Source organism: Metarhizium acridum (assembly GCF_019434415.1).
Source record: "Metarhizium acridum strain ARSEF 324 chromosome Unknown scaffold_276, whole genome shotgun sequence".
In the NCBI taxonomy this organism is placed as follows: Eukaryota; Fungi; Ascomycota; class Sordariomycetes; order Hypocreales; family Clavicipitaceae; genus Metarhizium; species Metarhizium acridum.
The window spans coordinates 1,346,542-1,365,854 of NW_027094025.1; the positions used below are offsets into that span (position 1 = coordinate 1,346,542).

At 48.2% G+C, this 19,313-nt stretch overlaps 5 protein-coding genes across 5 annotated transcripts; 2 read left to right on the top strand and 3 right to left on the bottom strand.

The window, feature by feature from the left end:
- Nucleotides 1–924: 924 nt before the first annotated feature.
- Nucleotides 925–3,153, bottom strand: J3458_013416 (uncharacterized protein; the record flags this gene model as incomplete). The annotated part of the gene is made up of 3 exons (XM_007811450.2): nt 925–1,310; nt 1,360–2,452; nt 2,548–3,153. The coding sequence occupies 3 exons, from the start codon at nt 3,151–3,153 to the stop codon at nt 925–927; spliced, it is 2,085 nt and encodes a 694-aa protein (XP_007809641.2).
- Nucleotides 3,154–5,639: 2,486 nt separating this feature from the next.
- J3458_013417 (uncharacterized protein) lies at nt 5,640–7,849 on the top strand (the record flags this gene model as incomplete). Its single annotated transcript, XM_007811451.2, has 3 exons — nt 5,640–5,938; nt 5,988–6,685; nt 6,825–7,849. The coding sequence occupies 3 exons, from the start codon at nt 5,640–5,642 to the stop codon at nt 7,847–7,849; spliced, it is 2,022 nt and encodes a 673-aa protein (XP_007809642.2).
- Nucleotides 7,850–7,876: 27 nt separating this feature from the next.
- On the bottom strand, nt 7,877–8,496 carry J3458_013418 (uncharacterized protein). Its single transcript, XM_066120429.1, has 2 exons — nt 8,261–8,496; nt 7,877–8,209 (listed from the first exon to the last, which is right to left on the bottom strand). Exons 1-2 carry the CDS (start codon nt 8,438–8,440, stop codon nt 7,901–7,903), a joined length of 489 nt encoding a protein of 162 aa, XP_065974716.1. The 5' UTR covers nt 8,441–8,496; the 3' UTR covers nt 7,877–7,900.
- Nucleotides 8,497–12,592: 4,096 nt separating this feature from the next.
- On the bottom strand, nt 12,593–13,358 carry J3458_013419 (uncharacterized protein; the record flags this gene model as incomplete). Its single annotated transcript, XM_007811452.2, has 3 exons — nt 12,593–12,776; nt 12,824–13,122; nt 13,179–13,358. The coding sequence occupies 3 exons, from the start codon at nt 13,356–13,358 to the stop codon at nt 12,593–12,595; spliced, it is 663 nt and encodes a 220-aa protein (XP_007809643.2).
- Nucleotides 13,359–13,679: 321 nt separating this feature from the next.
- J3458_013420 (uncharacterized protein) lies at nt 13,680–18,225 on the top strand. Its single transcript, XM_066120430.1, has 2 exons — nt 13,680–14,264; nt 14,331–18,225. Exon 2 carries the CDS (start codon nt 14,673–14,675, stop codon nt 16,629–16,631), a length of 1,959 nt encoding a protein of 652 aa, XP_065974717.1. The 5' UTR covers nt 13,680–14,264; nt 14,331–14,672; the 3' UTR covers nt 16,632–18,225.
- The last annotated feature ends 1,088 nt before the right edge of the window (nt 18,226–19,313 follow it).

Sequence of the window (19,313 nt, forward strand, 5' to 3'; positions counted from 1 at the left end):
CGATCTAATAAGTCCTCCATTTTTTTCACCCTCGCAGAATCCCTCTCATTTACTGGTTTATATGTATGCATCAAGTAAATTGCTGACGGCTTAGTTTCGGTAATAATTCCTTTAATGTGCTGGCGAGCATTGTACCACCCAGTTTTTTGAGGAATTTTAGTTGCTTCCAAAACGGCCTCGTAATCCAGCACGTCGCCTGGTTCGACCAAGCTCCGTGCAGCCCAGCTCAGACGTAGTTTTGAGCCCGAAATCGTTTGGAACCTGTCGAGAACCCTCTTACAGGGAGGACATGGGTGGAAGTCGCACTTTAGTGTTGTGTTATTGACGCAACTAACGTCTTCGTCGCATTTGCATGGCTCTGTAAAGTGAATATGGCAGCAACAAAGGCTGACGTGATGTTCTGTCATGTGCATTGTTTGGTAGCCTTGCTTGTTGGTAGGGCAGGAGGCAAAGTAGTGTAGGGGTCGCTGAAAAAATAAATGGCAATAAGAAGCAGATTTTAAAGATTTATATGAATTAAAAATAAACAGAGACCTAGGTGATAAAATGCAGCAGCGACGGAAAGTGTTGGTTTATATAGACGTTGACATGGATTTAAGCTGACCGCAGGCCCTTCACGCCATTGGTAGCTTTTAATTACTCCAAGGATAACCTTGCAAGGTGTCTTACTTCTCTAGGCCGGTTTGATTGCAATACTTTTATTTCAGGCCGTACTACAAGCTATTTATTCCGTTGAACTCTGAATTGCTTGGTTCATGGTTTGGCGGTCTTCCGTTCACACGGACCCGAAAAGGGTATCTCCTACTCTGCACAGGCAAGTTGTCTTTCATATGAACTTATGATTGGCAGAATCAGTAGTATTAAGGATTATGCGAAGCTAAGAGAACAGAACATGCAATCGGCATGGCTGGTCTAATTCGCCGCTCATATCGACGCTGCTAACTTACACCTCTCCCGTTCCCATACAGTATGACCAAACTTTTTGATCACGAGATCCTTTGCCTCCTCTATGGCCTGCTTCCCACGTAATTGGTCGCATGCCAAAAAGCTGGGCGCCCAAAGTACTTCAACTTCAATGGATCCGTTTGATGTTTGACGCGCATCCCCTAAACCCTTGTACTCGAACGGTTTGAGCGTCGGGGCCAAAGCGTGTTTCTTTTCACGAGATTGCGAGGCCGCGCTTCGAGTATTGTACCTCCGCCCCTGGACCCCATATTTCGAAATTCCGCGCTGGGGTTTACCGGCGGGTTTCATATTCGAGTAGCTAGTCTCATGGTTCGGTTCGTGTTGATCTGAAGGAGACTCAACAACTACACTGGCAGTTAGCGAAGCGCGGTACTACGCATAAACAAATCTTACACTTATCTGGTGAACCATGGCGCTGGCACGATTTTACCTGCTCATTGACAGGGTTTTCGTAGTGAGAAAGGAGTGCATCAAGACGGCTGGTAGCCAACGGCGTGGCTAGAGGCGTTGTCTCAGGCTTCTTCTTTCCAGTCGCCTGTTGCAATGAAGCGGAAGTCGAAACATTCGATTCAATACTGACATTATCATGATTGTGTGTCGAAGGAGGTTTGTCAGAGTTGCTGCGGTTGTTCCATTCAACATTGTCGAAGTCATCGCAGCTGTTCACGCTGGCGGGTGAGGATGCAATCGTTATCACCGTGGCGCAGCAGGAGCCAGGCGTCCGTGAGGTAGCGTAGGGCAAGTCTTCCACCGCAGACATATACGGTGGCAATCCCGGCTTCTCATTCTGGAATAATAGGATGCTATGAATTTCATGCTGTAGCCCAGTGTGTTCTATTTTCTCAGCGAAAGCGGTTTTCTGATCCTCGGTGAGGCAATCTAGAGACCAGATAAAGGCAATTGGCCAGGCCATAGAATGTCGTCGGAATCCTGGTAATGACTTCTCTTGCATCAAGTTTGCGGATGAAGACGACGCCTCTGAGGCCCGGCTCAGTTGGCGTTTGTTGGTGGTGAAATCGTCGAAAAGAATTTCCTTCAAAATAGAAAACGCGTCAAGAAATTCTTTCGTCGTTGTATAACTGGCGTGCCCATGGATGCATGCTGCGCATCTAATGATAATTGAGTTCAAGAGGATTCGTGCACATGTCAGCATGTTCCAAGGCATAGACAACCAAAGTCCTGTGTTATCAGAAGTAGCTCCCCATTCCGAACAGGGTCTTTTGCGCTTCATGTTGCGTTGGGCATTATCGAGCATCTTCTCCCACCAATTTTTACACACTTGATCATGGTCCAGGCACTGTTCAAGAATTTCCCTAGCAATATCATTCTCATTCCGAGGACCAATAAGAGATTTTGCCCTATGGCCAAGCGAACTGACCTCGATACAGAGCTTTTGAGTCGGACTATATTCATCCACAATATCGTCTTGGACCAGCCAGAGCTCATGGTCGTCCCATTCTTCTAGGTTTATGAGATGATACATGATCTATGAGAAGTTAGTCATTAAATACCCAGTCTATCTCGTGGCTGGTATTTATAACCGAAATAAGGCAAAGGATTAAACATTCCGCGGAAGCTTACCATTTGTGTGCGAACCGCCATTAACAATGCACGTCCAGTTTTTGTTTCACGCAGCTGGCAGCCCCTATCTTCAGCTAACTTGCTAGCACCAATTATGTGATTGCGCCAGGCGCGCTGATCACTAGTCGTAGGATTGATGCATTCAAATAAAGCCAGGAGTAAAACAGAAGCCAATGTTGCGTCCTTGTGCATGATGGCCGGATCTTGAAGTGCAGCATTCGTTGCTACTACTGCTTTATCGTACTCCTCAGTGGCGGAAGTTCTGTGATCACGCCGGTCTACAGTCTCTTGTATGAATACCGCCAGGGTGCAAGCTTCAAACGCTAGCCTATAGTGTCTCGATTCCTTATTGATCTCCAGTAGAACAGAAAAACCTGTATAGCAGATATTGCTCAGGTTAGACGAGTCAAGAACGTAGTTAGACATAAAGTAGGCGTTTGCTCGTTCTTGAAGAGTCATCTGGGGAGCATCAGAGGTGCAAAGTAGCACATCTCCTCCTTCTGGTGATGGATCTGACGCAGCCGTCTCATCTCGTGATGAAACCACGGCCTGCAGTGTAGGATATCTGGGCAGGAGTCCTGATGTGGTTTTCAGGCGTTTGTTCATTGTGTCTTTCATGTTAAAAGGTTCGAAATATCGGTGTCGAAAAGTAATATCTGCGTCGGTTTTAGGCTCGGAACAGTTTCTTCGACTTCGCGCACTGGTTGCAGGGCCACCACTCATCGCACTAGATTGAGTCCACGTTAGACCTTCAGTCATTGTAAAATTTGGTCAATCCTCCTCCGACCGTGAACAAAGGATACGCCTTGATTCTGCACTCTCTGTAGGTCTCGCAACCCTGTGTTGTGATGCGGCCACGGTATGGGATTCCTGATGGACCCTGTTATGAGCTCTTGAGTAAAATCTGTGTCAGAGTAATAAAGATTATAGAGAGTCAATTCGCCTTGATCACGATTCAAGTCAAGTGGACGAAAGTCCCAGTTATATACACAGCAGTGTCCAAGTGGGCCAGGACGCTTCCTCGACTTGGGCGGAATATCGTTTGACAAATTGTAGTAAGGCGGCTGCTCCGCCAATTTACTACCGGCACGCTTTGTGTTTGATGGACGGTTCTCGGCTTTGAGGCGGATTCTGAAAACCGCATGGATATCCGCAGGAACCGCATGCCAATCCTCTGATGTACGTGGTTTGATCGCACCCGTTGTCACAGACGTAAACTAGCGCGTTGGCCATGGAGAGACTGCGGCTCACCGCATGATAGAATGGTTGATATGCGAGGCCGTCGCGGCTAGGTTACAGTGGGGTGAACCGTAGCAAAAGAAGCAAAGAAACGATGAGAATTGTGAGTCTGCTGAGTACCCATGCAAGTTCTAACATACGTGAGCTCTACTTTATATTGTGTTTAAGCAGGTGGATTGCAAGTATTGCGCTGTGTCCTTCCTAGCTACCCTGGCTCAGCTTGCACACACCGCTCTGTTCTGCATGACAATGGATGTATTGTATTAACGGTACACTATGCATTTTCTTTCCCAGTCACAAGCTCAATTTCGGAGCCACTCGGCATTGTGTCTGTTCTGGATATTTTCGATGGTGACATCGCATACCTTGCATCTCCAGGTATCACATTGCTACTCAGTCCCAACTTCTCGACCTTGATCTTGAGAAGCCTCCTAGCTCGTGTGACAACATCCAAGATCCCAATAATGACAAATAATCCATTTTGAATCTAATTCATTAGTATCTACATGGCATAATTAGAAGAGATGCTTACCAGTTTGTAATCAATGCGCGATAATCTGTCAGAAAGCGAGAGAAATGACAGTGCAAACCCGGCGACTTCGAAAGGAATGCGGATGTTGACAGGAACCCAGCTCTTTCCGGGCGGCTGCTTTAATCTCTTCTGTCGTATATACGCTAGAATACGCATAATGCAGTATCCAAATGCCATCGATCCGCGAAAGAAAACTACAGCCAACATCGTCAAATAAGGAGTGAACGTCCCAATTCGCACGTCCACTGCGAAAAAGCCGATGTCCACTGATAGCAAAACCATACCGAGAACAGATAAGATTTGTAAGAATCTCTTAATAGACGTTCCTTGAGCTGTAGACAGTCCAAAGGCATCCGCTAGCATGCGTGTAAATACCACACTCTATGTTGATCTTAGCCTTATTATCCATTTGTACAAATTGTACTCACCTCTAGGAGCATGCTCCAGAGCAACATCACAGATAACTCAATATCCGCCCAGTATTCCGGCATATGTTTTCCCAAACCAGTCCATGCCACCACCACCAAAAACACACCGACCACAAACCCTATCAATATAAGAAGCAACAACAAAGGCATGAACATCCTAGGTAGCTCGCCGCTTGTCGGTGAGTCATGTTGTATCAGTTTTGTAAGCAGTGCTGCTGCTGTAAGAATGAGAAATTGTGGCCCGAAACAAGTTGAAAGTCCAATTTGTTGACTCAGGGACAAAGCTGAATGCTCTTTCTGCTGCATAGTATCAGAGATGGAATGATGGCGCCAACAAGGCAACCAAATCACCGCCATTCCTGCAGGAGCAGCCTCATTATAAGGTCTTTTGTTGGACAATTACTCAGTTGTTCTCGTCGAAGATGAGATCTCATGCATGATGTGAAATGTACGACAATTCCCTGGCTCGGGAGGAGTCTCGCCGATGTGTGATAGCCATAGTGCGCATTTGTGATGACATGGATGTTGTGCATTGATACGGGACAGGTTCTTGGTCGCAAACGTTTTAGGAAATGATATGTTATTCAAAGCAGGTCGGCCAACACCCGGCACCTGATAGGGGCGTGCAGAAAGTCCCACGACTTGAATATCGTGGGACTTTTTGCACGCCCCTCCAGGTGGCCGACTTCCCTGCGACCACACTGATCCCCTGTCCTTCTCAGCTCCAGGTCAGCTGGGCTCACTTACAAGTTCAATTAGCAAGAAGTATATCGATACAATGGAAGAGCTCGTTACACCGATGAAAGGTGCAAGCACTGTCTATCCAATCTCTCGCGCCCGCCTCTTTCCCATTTTCCATTCTCTCTCGTGTTAAGTTTCTTTTATCAGCCAAGATGAATGTGCGCCTGTCGAAGCTCCACGATAAGTTTATGCGGCATGAAGTAGTTCAACATCCCGATTTCGAGAAGTGTATTACGGAGGAATCGATTTCTGGCAATCAATGGACTTTGCGTCTGTCTTATACTGATCAAAATCACGCGCGTATAGAAGACCATTTTGACATTCAAGTGATCGATCACCATTCCCTCCCTCATGTGACATGCAGTCTGACACGGTTCATGCACCGTGGTGGCCCTCGAAACGACACGAGGGAGGCATTATTCAAGCCAGGTAAATGGCTTGGTCCAGAAATGTACGTCTTTACCCGATGCAACTGAGCCTGTTGACTGATTATAGCATAGAGTTGTCAACCCGATTCAACAGCAGAGCAAATCACCACGGCCTTCGTCGACCAGGAGCCTTGAACATCCCCCTCTGACGACCGTTTTAACGACACAAAACTCACGAGAAGACTCGCGAGTAGCTACACGCTCACCATCTACCACACCACAATCAAATCTCGCCTCTAGACGGGACCGCCCGAGCACGCCGGCCTCCATCGGGAGCAAAATCAACAAAAGAGAAAATAGTGTCGAGTATCGCATTCTCACTATTGGCAAAGCATTCGCCAAAGGCACCCAAATTCTTGTGAGTAAGCCCAAAGGCTCACTGCGCCAACGATTAGCAACAGTACGAAGATGTTTTCGCAGTACTATTGAGAAGGGCCCTTCTTGCCAGAGTATAACACTTCGAGATATGTGGGAACTATTGCAAGAGCAAGATGTTTCAGTAGGCGATGTTTACTTCAAAACGCGTTCTCATATTGAGAAACTCGAAAACGATGTGGGCTCTACCAGCAATGTGGCTACGTACATTGCTGGCGTAAGGGAATTTTACGGCTTGGACAAGATGGACAGTCCGCCACCTAAGGTTCGCGAATTACGAGGAAGGCAGCGTTTGGAACTAGCCTTTGATCGCATCATGAGCTTTATTAAAACACTAACAGCATATTATGAGGGTGATGTTGACATTGCAATTGGCATATTCACTTTTTTAGAAGGTAAACTACCAAGAAGCGCCTTGAAGTATAATCTTGCTAACCATCCAAGTTGGGGGATTTGGCTTTACTAACTTGGGCTGCACCGGCAAATGTGACGAGACCTTCTTACACGATGGAATTATCGCCTTAATTGATTTAGTGTTGCGACGTTTGGCTGCGAAAAATACTGAAACTGGGGAAGAAACCATTCCACTACTCAACCCAGTTGCCTTTCAATGGTGGTACGAAAGAGAGAATTGCAGTTACGAAGATATGTGTCAAAGGTTTGACCTACTGGCATTTAGCAGCGCCTCTCCTGAGATGTGTATTGAAAAACCCGTCACCACGATACTCAACAAAATTCGGCAACGATCACAGTCACTCACAAGGCTCGATGCCGAAGACGAAACCAACAGTGCTATCGAACATACCAGTCCCACTACCGAGGCAGATTGTGCTGACAAATCAAAGAATCTCCTTCTCCAGATTGCCCCGAGACTTGCCAAGTATATGACCCCCAGGAATAAGGATACATACGTGGACAGATTCAAGGGAGATGACGAAGAGCAAGAAAACATGAGGCTGGCCCTGAGAATACTGAAAGGAGAAGCATTGAACGATGAACTCTTGTCGACATCGTTAGATGTAGTCTATGCGATAGTTGACATTCTATTGTATAGCCCTACCATGGTACAGCGAAGATCGCAGCCAGATGAGAAGAGAAGGCGATTGGAACATGAAATGGACCGAGACACAAGGATTGACGCCTCAGAAGTCCAAAGCAGTCTTCAAGAATTGCCATTGCCGCCTGCCCTGCTCGAGAATAACGCCGAAGACCAGCATGTGCCGCCGGAAATGGATCAGATCATTTCTGAAAATCAGGGTCGGATAGGATTAGGAGAATGGACTGGCTGCAATTTCACAGGGGGTATGGACTATGACTTTCTCCTGAACCAGGCCTTTGGCTCTGCCGGAACATCAAATCATTTCGGAAGTATCGTCGATCCGTCCCAATTTGACTCACAATTTGTTCAATCGACCTATCCTGAAGGCGCCGATTTTGGAGGCATGGATGCAAGTGACGGCCTTCAACTGTTCAGTTGGCAAGTCTTCCCCAACAACGACTGGTCAGGCTCAGCAGATGTTGCCAGTGGTGGGTTTTTCCACGATAACCACCTGGGTTAGGAACCTAGTGTACAATATTTTTATGGAAATGATCTCAATTCTCATACTATTCTAAACGTCTCTTACAGGCCGTACCATTAAGTAATACGGCACTTTAAGACGGAATTTAGTGTTCGGAAGTATGACCACCATGTCCTCCTTGCCAGCATCGACAAAACTGCTCTCCGAAAAAGGCTCCCCAATTTGTGCCAACCAAATGCGCGCCTTATTGTACGTCATAGGAGTTATTATGACAATGGAGCCGGGACGCGCTTCTTGATAATCGCTCACTCCATTGCCAGTGCGAATAATCCTTGGATCTTTCTCTATGGTACAAACAGCAAGCCCTTGTTTACCAATACTCTCGTTGACAGACGAGTCCTCATACTCTTTTAGCCTGACGTCGCAGCGTCGCACGGGATGTGTACTTACCATATTCAAGAGGGTGTTGGTGTGATCTCTGATCTGTGGTGTCTTGATGTAAATCCATTTCTGTCGACCCCGCTCATCAACATTTTTGGTAGCGTGGAGAGTGGCTAGGCTCTGAATAATGCTGTCAACTCCATTTGGTGTCTCAAGCTTGAGAATTTGGTAGTGATTATTTCCAGCCATTGTATTGAATCGTTGTTGCGGATTCTACAAGAGGTTGTCGAGCATCTGGCTTTTATATGTACGAAGGATGGACCCAACGCGGGCCAAGTGAGAACAACATTGACACCATAACCAGGCCTCGCGTGACTTCAAAACTGGGCCCATGGCCCAATCACTCGTTAAAGTCTGACAAGGTATACCACAATACACAGTGACAACGCATGCATGATAGGAAATCTCAGCAGCTGTTATTTCTCATGGAGCTTTTTGGCCGTGTAATAGAAACGAGTGACGTAGTACCTAATCCCGCCTAGCTAACATTACCAAATTGTGTATGTCACTATGCAGAGCCTCACCAGCACCGCATTCACTCTCCCCCACGCCAATCTGGCAGACCGTCAGCCGCATCCATACCTTCCTCTAATTCACCATAGTCCGTCGCATCTGTTCCGCTCCCATCGTCGGTGGGGGAGAGAGGGCTGCTAGGGCTTCTCGATCTTGTGGATTTGCGTTCGTGAGGTGCACCATCGTGACTCTCTTCTTGATGTGCCCGTTCATATTGCGAGCCTTTGGGGGTAATTGAATCTACGATTACTTGTCATCAGTTAGTTTTGGTGTAAAGAGATTGGGTCATTACCTGGAATATCGGTACTGCTATGATTTACTGCCGAACAATGTCAGTGTCAGCTTGGACAGGAGGATTGGACACATAATCACCGTTCTCAATGTAATCTGATATAACACTTTGATCTACCTTTGAACAGGGCTTCGAGGTATCCACAGGCCTAGCTGTATTCCCGAGCTCTGTGCTCCCGGATCTTGAACCTGGGGTTTCGCTTTGCCTGTCAGTCACGCATAAGACAACAGATACAATAAATCCTTACCCAAGAGGTAGTGCCAGCCTTCCATCCACATTTTTATCATGTGTATGTGCTGAGTGCACTGAAATCGACTCTGTCTGTCCTGCAGGAGGCACATACAGCGTGCTTGAAGCTGGGCGAGGTGTTGGGGAAATGCGTCGCCTTTCCTTGTCAGCAACTTGTTCTTTCTATAATGAATTGATACTACCGTACACTTCTTCACCGTTCTGCGATTTGGGGGTACCACGGCTAGGCATTATTGGAGTAGTTGTAAAGAATAACCACGAGTGAGTTTGGACTGGTAAGAAGTTCTGTCTCTATAAAACTTGTAGCTCTAATGGAGATGGTAGGACGTTATATATCAAATACCTCTTGTCCCTTCCCTCAAATATTCCAGTTTTGGGATAAAGGTTTGCTTCTCTAGGCTAGTTCCAAATCACGGTTGATTATCTCACCCCCTTTCCAGCTTTCTGCAAGCCACGAATGCATACAGTATAAGGCGAGCATTTGTTCTGAGGGTAAGAACATCGATTGCTAACTACAACATGAGGAGGTATATCTCGGCTGCTGCACCCGGCGAGAGACAACGCCTATTGGTAATTGCTTGACGATGTGCTGGTAGTGTGAAGACTCAGATCGTTGAATAGTGTTCAGCACGTTGCATTAACATGCCTGCAAACCCCCCTGTCTGGTGATCATCAGTGCAAGATTGTGCAGATGTGCCACGAAGCTCTCTCAGCTGGTATGCAAATTTGCATTTGTTGCGGGACGCAATTTTGCATTGTGAAGCCAACCACACCCCCTCAACAGCAGACAGCCACCTCCTTGCCCTTGTCACATCTCGTATATTGCTGTCTCTAATCTCCAATGCATCTAGCCTGAAAGAGATCCTTTTTCGAGACCAGGAACTTTCGGACGTGGCTTCTGCTCCCAAATCCAGCGCCTCCTACTGTGACGCTCCTTGTTTGCGGGGGTATCCAGCTTTGCTCAGGGTAACAAGCCAGATCACTAACCCTGTCACGCACCGTCACTCCATACCTTGCATCAACCAGCTTTCAAAGTGTCTCAGTCGCCGAGACTGTATTTTAGTCCCTATCAATTGCCTTATTTTAATTGGTGCAATGTTCCTGTTCTGAATGCCTATGATTCCTTCCAAAAGTTCTTTCCCACTATCATTCCACTGAGCCACAACCTAGAACATGGCTAGACTGTTGAAGCACACACTGGAGAAGCAGATATAGCGATGCGCAGGAGAACCCCGACTAATGAGAAAGCGCTATCATCGTCCTTTACCAAGGTTTCTTGGATGCGCCGTGCTCCTACACGAGGCTAAACGGCCAAATGCTAAACACTCAAACATAAAAATACAGCTCGGGTATACCATCCATGCCCAGACCATTTATGCGCCATCCCGTTGGATTGATAAGTGGTCATATTGCTGACCAGCGGGATGGGCGACTTCAGAAACGCTAGATTCCTCGAAGTCATTCATCGGGTATCTCTCCTTCACCGTGGCAGACGCCGCATTTGTATATCCCGATCATTCCCGTGCCGTCGCAGCGAATACACTTCGTCATTTTGCAGCTCGACATGGGCAATGACTGGCTCTTCTACTCATACGTGTTAGCACCAGGGACATTCAGGAATATGGGGTTACAAATGGTATACTCAAATTGCAGAAGATATAAACTCTCGAGGCGGGTCATAGAGATGGTGAAGAGGTCAAGCTCTTTTTGGCGCAAATCTCGTAGGCGGCCTTTGACATGAGGATCACCGCAATGGGATATTGTGTGTCACTGGTGGATGAAGCGTGACCAGACTGCATCGTCACGTGTTTGTCAGGTACCCCTCCCACGGCTAGCTCTTACTAGTTTCGTATCTATTTCACTGCCTTCCAGCATTGTGTGATTATCTCGACATCTCCTGAGGCACTATTGCGGCAATGGATTGCTCAATCTGCTCTGGCAGCTTTGATTCAACACGCGAGCTGTCTTTGCACACCGAATATTGGCAGGTATGCAATCGTCGTTTGTGGAAATCCTATCAGCTGATGGCCCATAGCAACAAATCCAGTATCACCTCCGCGCGCTGGCACAATGCTTTCGCCATCAGGCAATTCCTTCCAAGCCGAAGACGGTGACAACGACAGTCGATCAACCTCTTAAAACCAGCCTCGGAATCACTGTCTCCAAGTCAGTTGAGGATTCACTTCCTACTGAGGCCACTAATTCCGATTCTTCCTCAATCACAACCTCCAATACGATCAGACGGCCCGGTGTTGCTTACAAACGCCGTCGCAGACGAAGCGCACTTTCCAATAAATGTTCGCCGAACTTGTCAGTCGAGTCCACTGGGAATTATCCCACCAGGAATGATCCTTCCAGACTTATAGAAACCTTCGGTGTACCAAGTCAAGCAGACGTATTACCTGCATCGGACAATCTCCCCTTTCCATGCACATACATCGGATGCGAGAAACAACTCAGGACAATTTGGGAGTGGCGACGGCATTACGGCACACGTGCGTGCATTGTCTCCCCATCCCTAGCGCTTTGCTAATCTTGTTGAAAATAGATGTAAAGATCAACGAGTCGTGCCCAGCGTGTAACAAATTGTTTACTCGTGCGAGTCACATCCTCAATCATCGGTGTTTTACAAGCACTGAAGACCCATTGTGCTCGCAAAGACAAAACATTTCGAAGTGGCTCGACATTTTGAGACATAGAGGGGGAGATGCGACTGAAGCGAGAAAGAGACTCACCAGCCCGCCTCAAGTTGACCAATCTCGACTTTTACCTAGAAACACAAATGGCTACAACGTTGGTAAGTGTCATGGCTGTACGCATTGGTATACACTGTCATCTAACTCAACAAATCCAGTTGCAATAGAACCGCAAAGTCCGTTCTCCATGCAATCCGTCCCTGTCACATCTGTCGGCCCATGGGATTGCCAGGAAAGCTTGACAGACACATCAACACAACATGCTCTCGACCAATTACATGAGTTGGCCATGCCATGCCCTGAACTGGTCCAAAGTCAGGTAAGCACGAGCGAACTGAGCCCCTCCACCATTTTGAAGGACGGGTCTGTGGCACCGGGAATCTGGGATTACCGGACTCCATTGTTCATGGCCCCTTGTATTCGGGACGGCTGGGTAGGGGCAACAGTCCCTATGATGGACCAAATGACCGCTGCATCCGACGTTGGTCACCTTTGAATAGTGCTGGTGAGATCATTCTGGCGATTCTTAAATGATGAATAATGCGACTTGGGTGCGATAATGGCCAGCCTTAATCGCATTCAGTGGATGCATTAATTTTCAAATGTAAAATGTGTGCCCATTCCCGCGGTCTTCATTTCAAGGACTTTCGTTTCGGCCTTCTTGTTAGGTAAGAGGCGCCTTGGCCAAGTTTTAGCTTGCTCCTCGGATATGAAAAGGTGCTGCATGACAAAACCTTTGACCAGGGTAAATACGGATCGCGCGTCGAATATTATGCTGCCAAAACGTAAGTATATATTCAAGAAATAGGTACTGTGACATACAGGCCGCCATGTTGGAGAATTATCTCAGCCGGCTCACAGCCAGCTTTCCTGACTTGCGCCCCAGCTATTTCCAACAGGCCCGCAGAACCAGGCGCGCCATGGAATGGTTGTAGGTGCGAGTCCTTGTATATAATAACTTTGGACTGCGGGCCACATAGTTGAACCACAACGGCGTTCATGTGTCGTATTTGGCCAGTCAGGATAGCGTTAATTTCAGTGTTGGTCGGTCCACGGAGATAAATCTCGTACCAAATCAGCGCTGCCCAGGGGAACAGAGCACCTAACACTCCTTGTACTCGCTGTAAACAGTCAGCATTGCAAGATGTAACTATTAACACGGGATCTCGATTCTTACGTCGTCTTGGAACACGTTCTGCTTGCAGAATTCGAGACAGTCGACGTCTTCTGGTCGAAATCTAACCTTGGATCGAGACTTTACGCGGTCTCCTAGGACTGCATCTTCGAAGGCAAGAAAGCCGTCTTCGGAGAACCTCTTTTCCACATTTTCAGGCGACAGATTCTCCATGGGGATCATGACAAGTAAAGGCAAATGGAGATTGATGGGTTGTCAGGTCTTTCGTGAAGGGTGTCGTGCCCATGATGCCCCTCCATGACCCCATTCATCCGGCATCACGTGGTTTGGCTCACCTGGTTGTGATGTAAGAGGGGTATTGGGCCACAAATCGCCCGGAACCCCTAGGCTTCACGTGTTTAGTGGCCTTTCCAGCAGCTGTCTGCCTGCCCTCTTCGGATGGAAGCAGCAATGTGACACAAACCCCTTCTCTATACATGTGCGAGGTGGACTGAAGTTCGAGCAATTTCGACCCCTCGTTTGTTCCGTCGTCAACAATGCAACTGATACCGATACCTGGGAGACGGTCTTCGACCTCACCGAAACCTTCGCCTGGCGCTTTCCAGACGCCTGGAGAGCAACATTTGTCACGACACGATGCAAGCTACCGGGCCTAAAGCGCTGAAAATTCTGTCGATACGAACTAACTGAAGGGGAAACACAAGAAGCCTGTGGGTTCGCTTTAGCAGATGTTGCAAACCTGGGCCTGAATCACGAGGCAGACCAGGCACCATTAGCTGCTGTAAGTCCTAACTGTGAATCGGACTGTCCCAATGCATTAATGGCAATCGAAATACCGTCAAGCAATCAATAGTCGACTCTTCCTATCATTCTCGTCGGCATGGATTCAGAATGTCTTGACCAGAGTCGCCGCTTCAGCTGCTGAGAAAATTTGCCCTGTTCAAATAGCCTTGAAATTGTTGAATTCTGTCGTTCTATGGAGATGCGGAGAATTTGTGACGGAGTCGTGAGTAACGTGTTGTGTCTCCATTTTTAGTTGACGAATGTATGGCACTGCCCCCAAGCCCCTCTAACTACGGCATGGACGCTCGGACAAAGGTGGGGCCACATCCGAGTAAATAAACAAAGGTAATTCCACGGAACCAAAGCAGCCTTTTTTTGTCATGTAGCCAAACTGAGCTCATTCGTTGTCAGTAAGTCAGTAATTGGATAGTCGGTATATGCGACGAATATGATGGACGACATTGAAGCCTTACGGCGAAAGCTCCGAGAGGCTGAGAACCGCGCCCTAGAGGAGCAACATCGACGCGAAGAGGCTGAGGATCGCGCATTGAAGGAGCAACATCGACGCCAAGTAGCCGAAGCACTCACCACAGCTTCCCGGCCACAGAACCTTCAGCAATATCTTGAGATGTGTCATTCGCTTCATCTTGCTATTGAGGTGGTAACAGATCAATCTTTGACTACGCAAGGAGAAACGACCAACCCCACTGGCCGAATTTTCCCTCGACGAATATCCCCTGGGACGACTTCGCAATGAGACAAGAGGAGATCTGGAACGGCCTGTCGATTAGCGAGCTGTTCGGTAAACCAGCATATCCGTCTAGTCATCAGATGGAATACGTCAAGTCATTGCTCAAGCCTATCAGCAGTGAAGTTGGGCTCCGGGACTTCGAGCGCGATGTGGTAGAAAACGCGGTTCAGAAGTTGGTCGATCGAGCGAACACAGATCCATTGCTGCGAAGTTCTCTCGGTATCCAGGGAACAGTGACGTATGAAAGCCACACAAATCTCGGCACGACTGACGATCTTATATCTGAGCCCATGGAACACATGTCACTGGACCGAGATGACACAGGTGCTACAGCGCAAGGATCTGCCCCGAAGCAGGCGCCAGCTCCCAAGTCCCGTCGCAAAGCGAGGGGAAAGGGCAATCGGGCGGATCAATTTTGTATATACAGGACTTCAGAAGGCCGAAATGTCCCAGCCCTTGCTATCGAGTACAAGGCACCACACAAATTAAGTCTCGACGAAATCATCACTGGTCTTGAGGCGGAAATTCAGCCGGAACGTGATGTGATTAACAAGGACAGTCAGGGCTTTGTCTTGACTGCCCGACGCCTTGCCGCCGCTGTGGTCACTCAGCTCTTCTCGTACATGATCGGCAAGGGCATTCAGTTTGGTTATATATGCACGGGTCAGGCATTAGTCTTCCTTCATATCCCGAACGATCCTTCCACCGTCTACTTCTCGGTATGCGTGCCAAATCAAGACGTAATGGACGACGACGAGACGAGGCTCCATCGTACAGCCGTTGCACAGGTTTTCGCTTTCATTCTCCAGGCTCTCCGCGCCAGGCCACCACCTCAGATGTGGCATGACGCGGCCGAGACACTCGGTATCTGGACTGTCGAGTACGATGATATTCTGAGGGATATCCCACCATCGGAGCGCAAACGCAAAGAGCCACGTGCCTCTCCTTATAGACCACAACGTTGGAAGGGCTTTAAGAGATCCCCAATTCGGACTCGCTCCCGCTGCCAGCAACGAGGCACCAATGTTGAACAGCCGAAGGAGGAAGACGAAGATCCCCCTTCCCCTACTCCAAATCCATCTCGCACAAGTGGGAAATTGTTACCCTCGATGAGCAAAAGCTCAAGCTCGAAGAGTGGGAGTCAAGGACGGCGCAGTGGCCGGCAGCAAGAGCGGGGCGTAGTAAAGAAGTCGGATATTCAAGACCGGCCATTCTGTACTCAGCGTTGTCTCCTAGGATTAGCACATGGCAGACCCTTAGACAAGAGCTGTCCCAGCGCAAGTTATCATGGGCAAAGGCACATTAGTCGACTTCAGTTCCTGCGGCTCGTCCGACACCAACTTGCTGTAGACCGTGGATATGATGCAGATTGCGCGCCGCTCCATAGATCTGGCTCGCGTGGGTCACTCTTCAAGGTGCGGCTGACATCTCACGGCTACACACTAGTTGCCAAAGGCGTTGAGGGCGTAGATCTTGTCTGCCTGCAGCACGAAAAGGATATGTATGACCAACTCCAACCCCTCCAGGGAGAGTACGTCCCTATATGCTTGGGCATTATTGATCTGGCCCTACCATATTATTATGACAGCGGCATTTGGGTGCATTTCATGTTCCTTAGTTGGGCTGGACAACCAATTCTTGACTGTGTTGACCCGGCGATGAAAGCAGGTATTGCCACCGCTGTTTCCATGGCCTACAGAGCAGTGCACAAGTTGCGCGTTCTTCACCATGACGCACAGCCCCGTAATATCCTATACAATACGACTAGTCGTGGGTTTATGGTTGTGGATTTTGAACGCGCAGAGTTCCGCTGTCGCCGGCCGTTGGCCTCAATTGAGCCGAACCTGAATCGGAAGAGAAAGCGTAGGGCAGTACAGAAACAAAAGAAGGACGACTTTGCGAGAGAGCTGGAGTCTGCCGTGGCAAATGCATTAAGTTGTGTCGCGAACTTACCCTTTTGAGAACCGGATCTACGTGGACGACGTTCTAGCTGTGATAACTGACGGTGCTGACTAGATAGATTCGTGGCTTCGATTTGGATGGTCGATCTTTCGTCATGTTCATCTCTGGGGTTGTCTGTATGTACAGATGGAAAAGGGAGTTATTATGGAGATCAGTCTTCTTGCGGAGCCCCGTCTCCGTACGCACGCTCTCATCATAGCATTAGAACATAATGTTGGACGAACAGCACCATAGCAACTATGGGAGAGAAGAGGAAGCTGCAACAACCAGCAGCCATGGCCACTGCTTCCCGCAAAGTCTGACCACTGGCAATCGGAATACTCTCACTCTGTCATGTGCGTTGTGGACATGGGCAAGTCGCTCCTAGTTTGCGGGTATAATCTTCACAACGATTGCGTATTATTTTCAGTCTCTACGTCCATCGCTTTGGGGCTCACTGTCTTCGCTAGACGTTTCCACAGTCTCCTGGCAAGTACGTGCATTGTGGCCGACCTCGCCACATGTGCCACAGTGCCGTCCTCTCCTGTCATTGCGTTTCCTCCGACTGCTTTGCCGTACATGTCGCTTAACCTGCCCGCTTCCCGTTTTTGAATTATTAAGCTTGGAAGCAATCCAAGTCTCTGACTTATTTTCCCTCCTCCATGCTTGTAGACGGTGTTCTTCCAGCTGGGATAATAGACGGTGTTGACCAGATAGATTCGAGACTTTAACCTGGATAGTCGACCTTTCGCCATCTTCGCCGCTAGGGGTATTTATATTTAACGCATCCCCGCAACTGATGGTACTAGCACTAGATCGGGTTTCAAGACCGTAACCTGAGTTGGAAACGTCATACTCGGGCTCACATCCCGTACTCGGCACATCCTTGCTCACAAAGTGCTGTAACAACGATAGTGCTTCTAAGAGGGCTGCGCGTAAAGTCGAGCATGATGTGCATTGGCTAGCGTGCTTCATATACTGCATTCCGGGTAAATCTTTCGTCTGCTGTGGTGGTAATGGCGAACAACTTGCCTCTGCTTTACGAGGTTGACGCGCTGTGGCTTCTTCGCGGCGACGAGAGCTGTGCTGTCCCGAGGGGCACGTTGGCACAAAAGCACAAGCGTTCGAGTGAATGTTTGCAGGAGCGCTGAGCAAAGTCACATTCTGAGCTGTGGCAGCATCTAAGCCTCTCTTTGAATAGCACATAATGGCACGTTCTCCAGAGCCATTGTCGTTCCAATTGGTGTTATCTTCATGGGAAGAATCACTGCCTTCATCAGCGGAAGCCAACTTTGGCCGCTTCGTCTGCCGTTCATCAGTTGTTTCAACACCGTCATGGTCATAGGCTAGCTGTTGTTTAACATTCGTGTTATTGGGCGCTACCAGCAGTTCCTATATGGCCGTTGATGGTAGCCATTTGTGCTGGTAGCTGGCCTGATGACGTGACTGGTAACACACCAACACGCAACCCAAAGATGCTGGTAACCGCTGTGGCGCACCTTGGAGTGACTGGTAGCCAAACCAGTCAGTTCCCGCTGAGGCCAGGCACCCTCCCCGCCAAGTTGCTGGTAACCCTGAGAACGCTTGTTGCTCCTCCGGAGCTTCTAATTTTCAGTCCCAAAATTTCAACTCTACGTAGTTTGTTACAGTTCAATGAATGGGTCCTGAGCTAGACGCAAAAAACTAGGTGTACAGCGCATAAGCTGAATCCACAGCACCACCTTTCACAGCGAATACAATGCTGCACAGGCTCTTGGCTTAGATCTGCCTTTTTGCATTCTCCTGGCTGAAAAATTCTTTATTGTCTTGATGATTTATATGTCGCAGTTACTGTTTTAATTTTGAAAAAAAAAAAAAAAAAGAAACGGAAAACAGAGAAGAGGAGGCGGTCTCTGTTGCTTTTGAGAGTTAGCTTGAGCACAGCATGAAATCTCGTTACAACAAAGTTAGTAGATGTTTGTATGGTACTGTCCAAGTCCATACTAGCAGCTGGAACGCCGATCGACCATAGGATTGCCAATCGCATGGCGGTGGAAATAAAAAGACATGTTTGTGGCTAATTAGGTAAGAAAACATTCATTGATTTACACATACCCACGTAACTCCGAGCCCGCTCCATACAGACAAACATAGAGCAATCAGTTCAGTGATCACACGGACAGGCAAAATCGACCTGCTGGCCTACCTCCATGGAATCAACAGGCTGGACTGCAAGACATAGTGAAGCTTGTATTGTGGCCGAGTTAACGGACCATCTGTTCATACGATCACAATGGATGATATAGACAGACCTTCACCGACTTCTCCGGCGATACGTATTTGGGACCATTGCATTGATGACTCGCCACCGAGAACAGCCAGCGGACCTGAGCGACCAAGGTCGCTGAACGAAATACACACACAGACGGCCAGCTATCTCCTTGAACACCAAATTATTACCGTTTTTCTACAAGCCACCGCCAACAGCGAAGTCAGTCCTCCTTCAAAAAGCCAATGATCCAACAGTTCCTTTTCGCATTACTACACAACGCAACGCCGCATTGCCTGCACCAGGCTGCTAGCTTTCGCTGGCCAGGGAGGCCTTTTCCCCCTTTCCGCCTGCCATACTGACCTTTTTTTTTTTTTGGGATGGGATGAAAGCGCGCGTTTTTAGTCTGATAGGCTTTTGCAGTACATGCGCGAATCCCGGTACCCGAGGGTCG

Coding starts and splice junctions, on each gene's coding strand:
- J3458_013418 (XM_066120429.1), bottom strand. CDS start 8,440: ATGGCTGGAAATAATCACTACCAAATTCTCAAGCTTGAGACACCAAAT. Junction 8,210..8,260: donor CCAACACCCTCTTGAATATG/GTAAGTACACAT, acceptor AAAGAGTATGAG/GACTCGTCTGTCAACGAGAG.
- J3458_013420 (XM_066120430.1), top strand. CDS start 14,673: ATGAGACAAGAGGAGATCTGGAACGGCCTGTCGATTAGCGAGCTGTTC.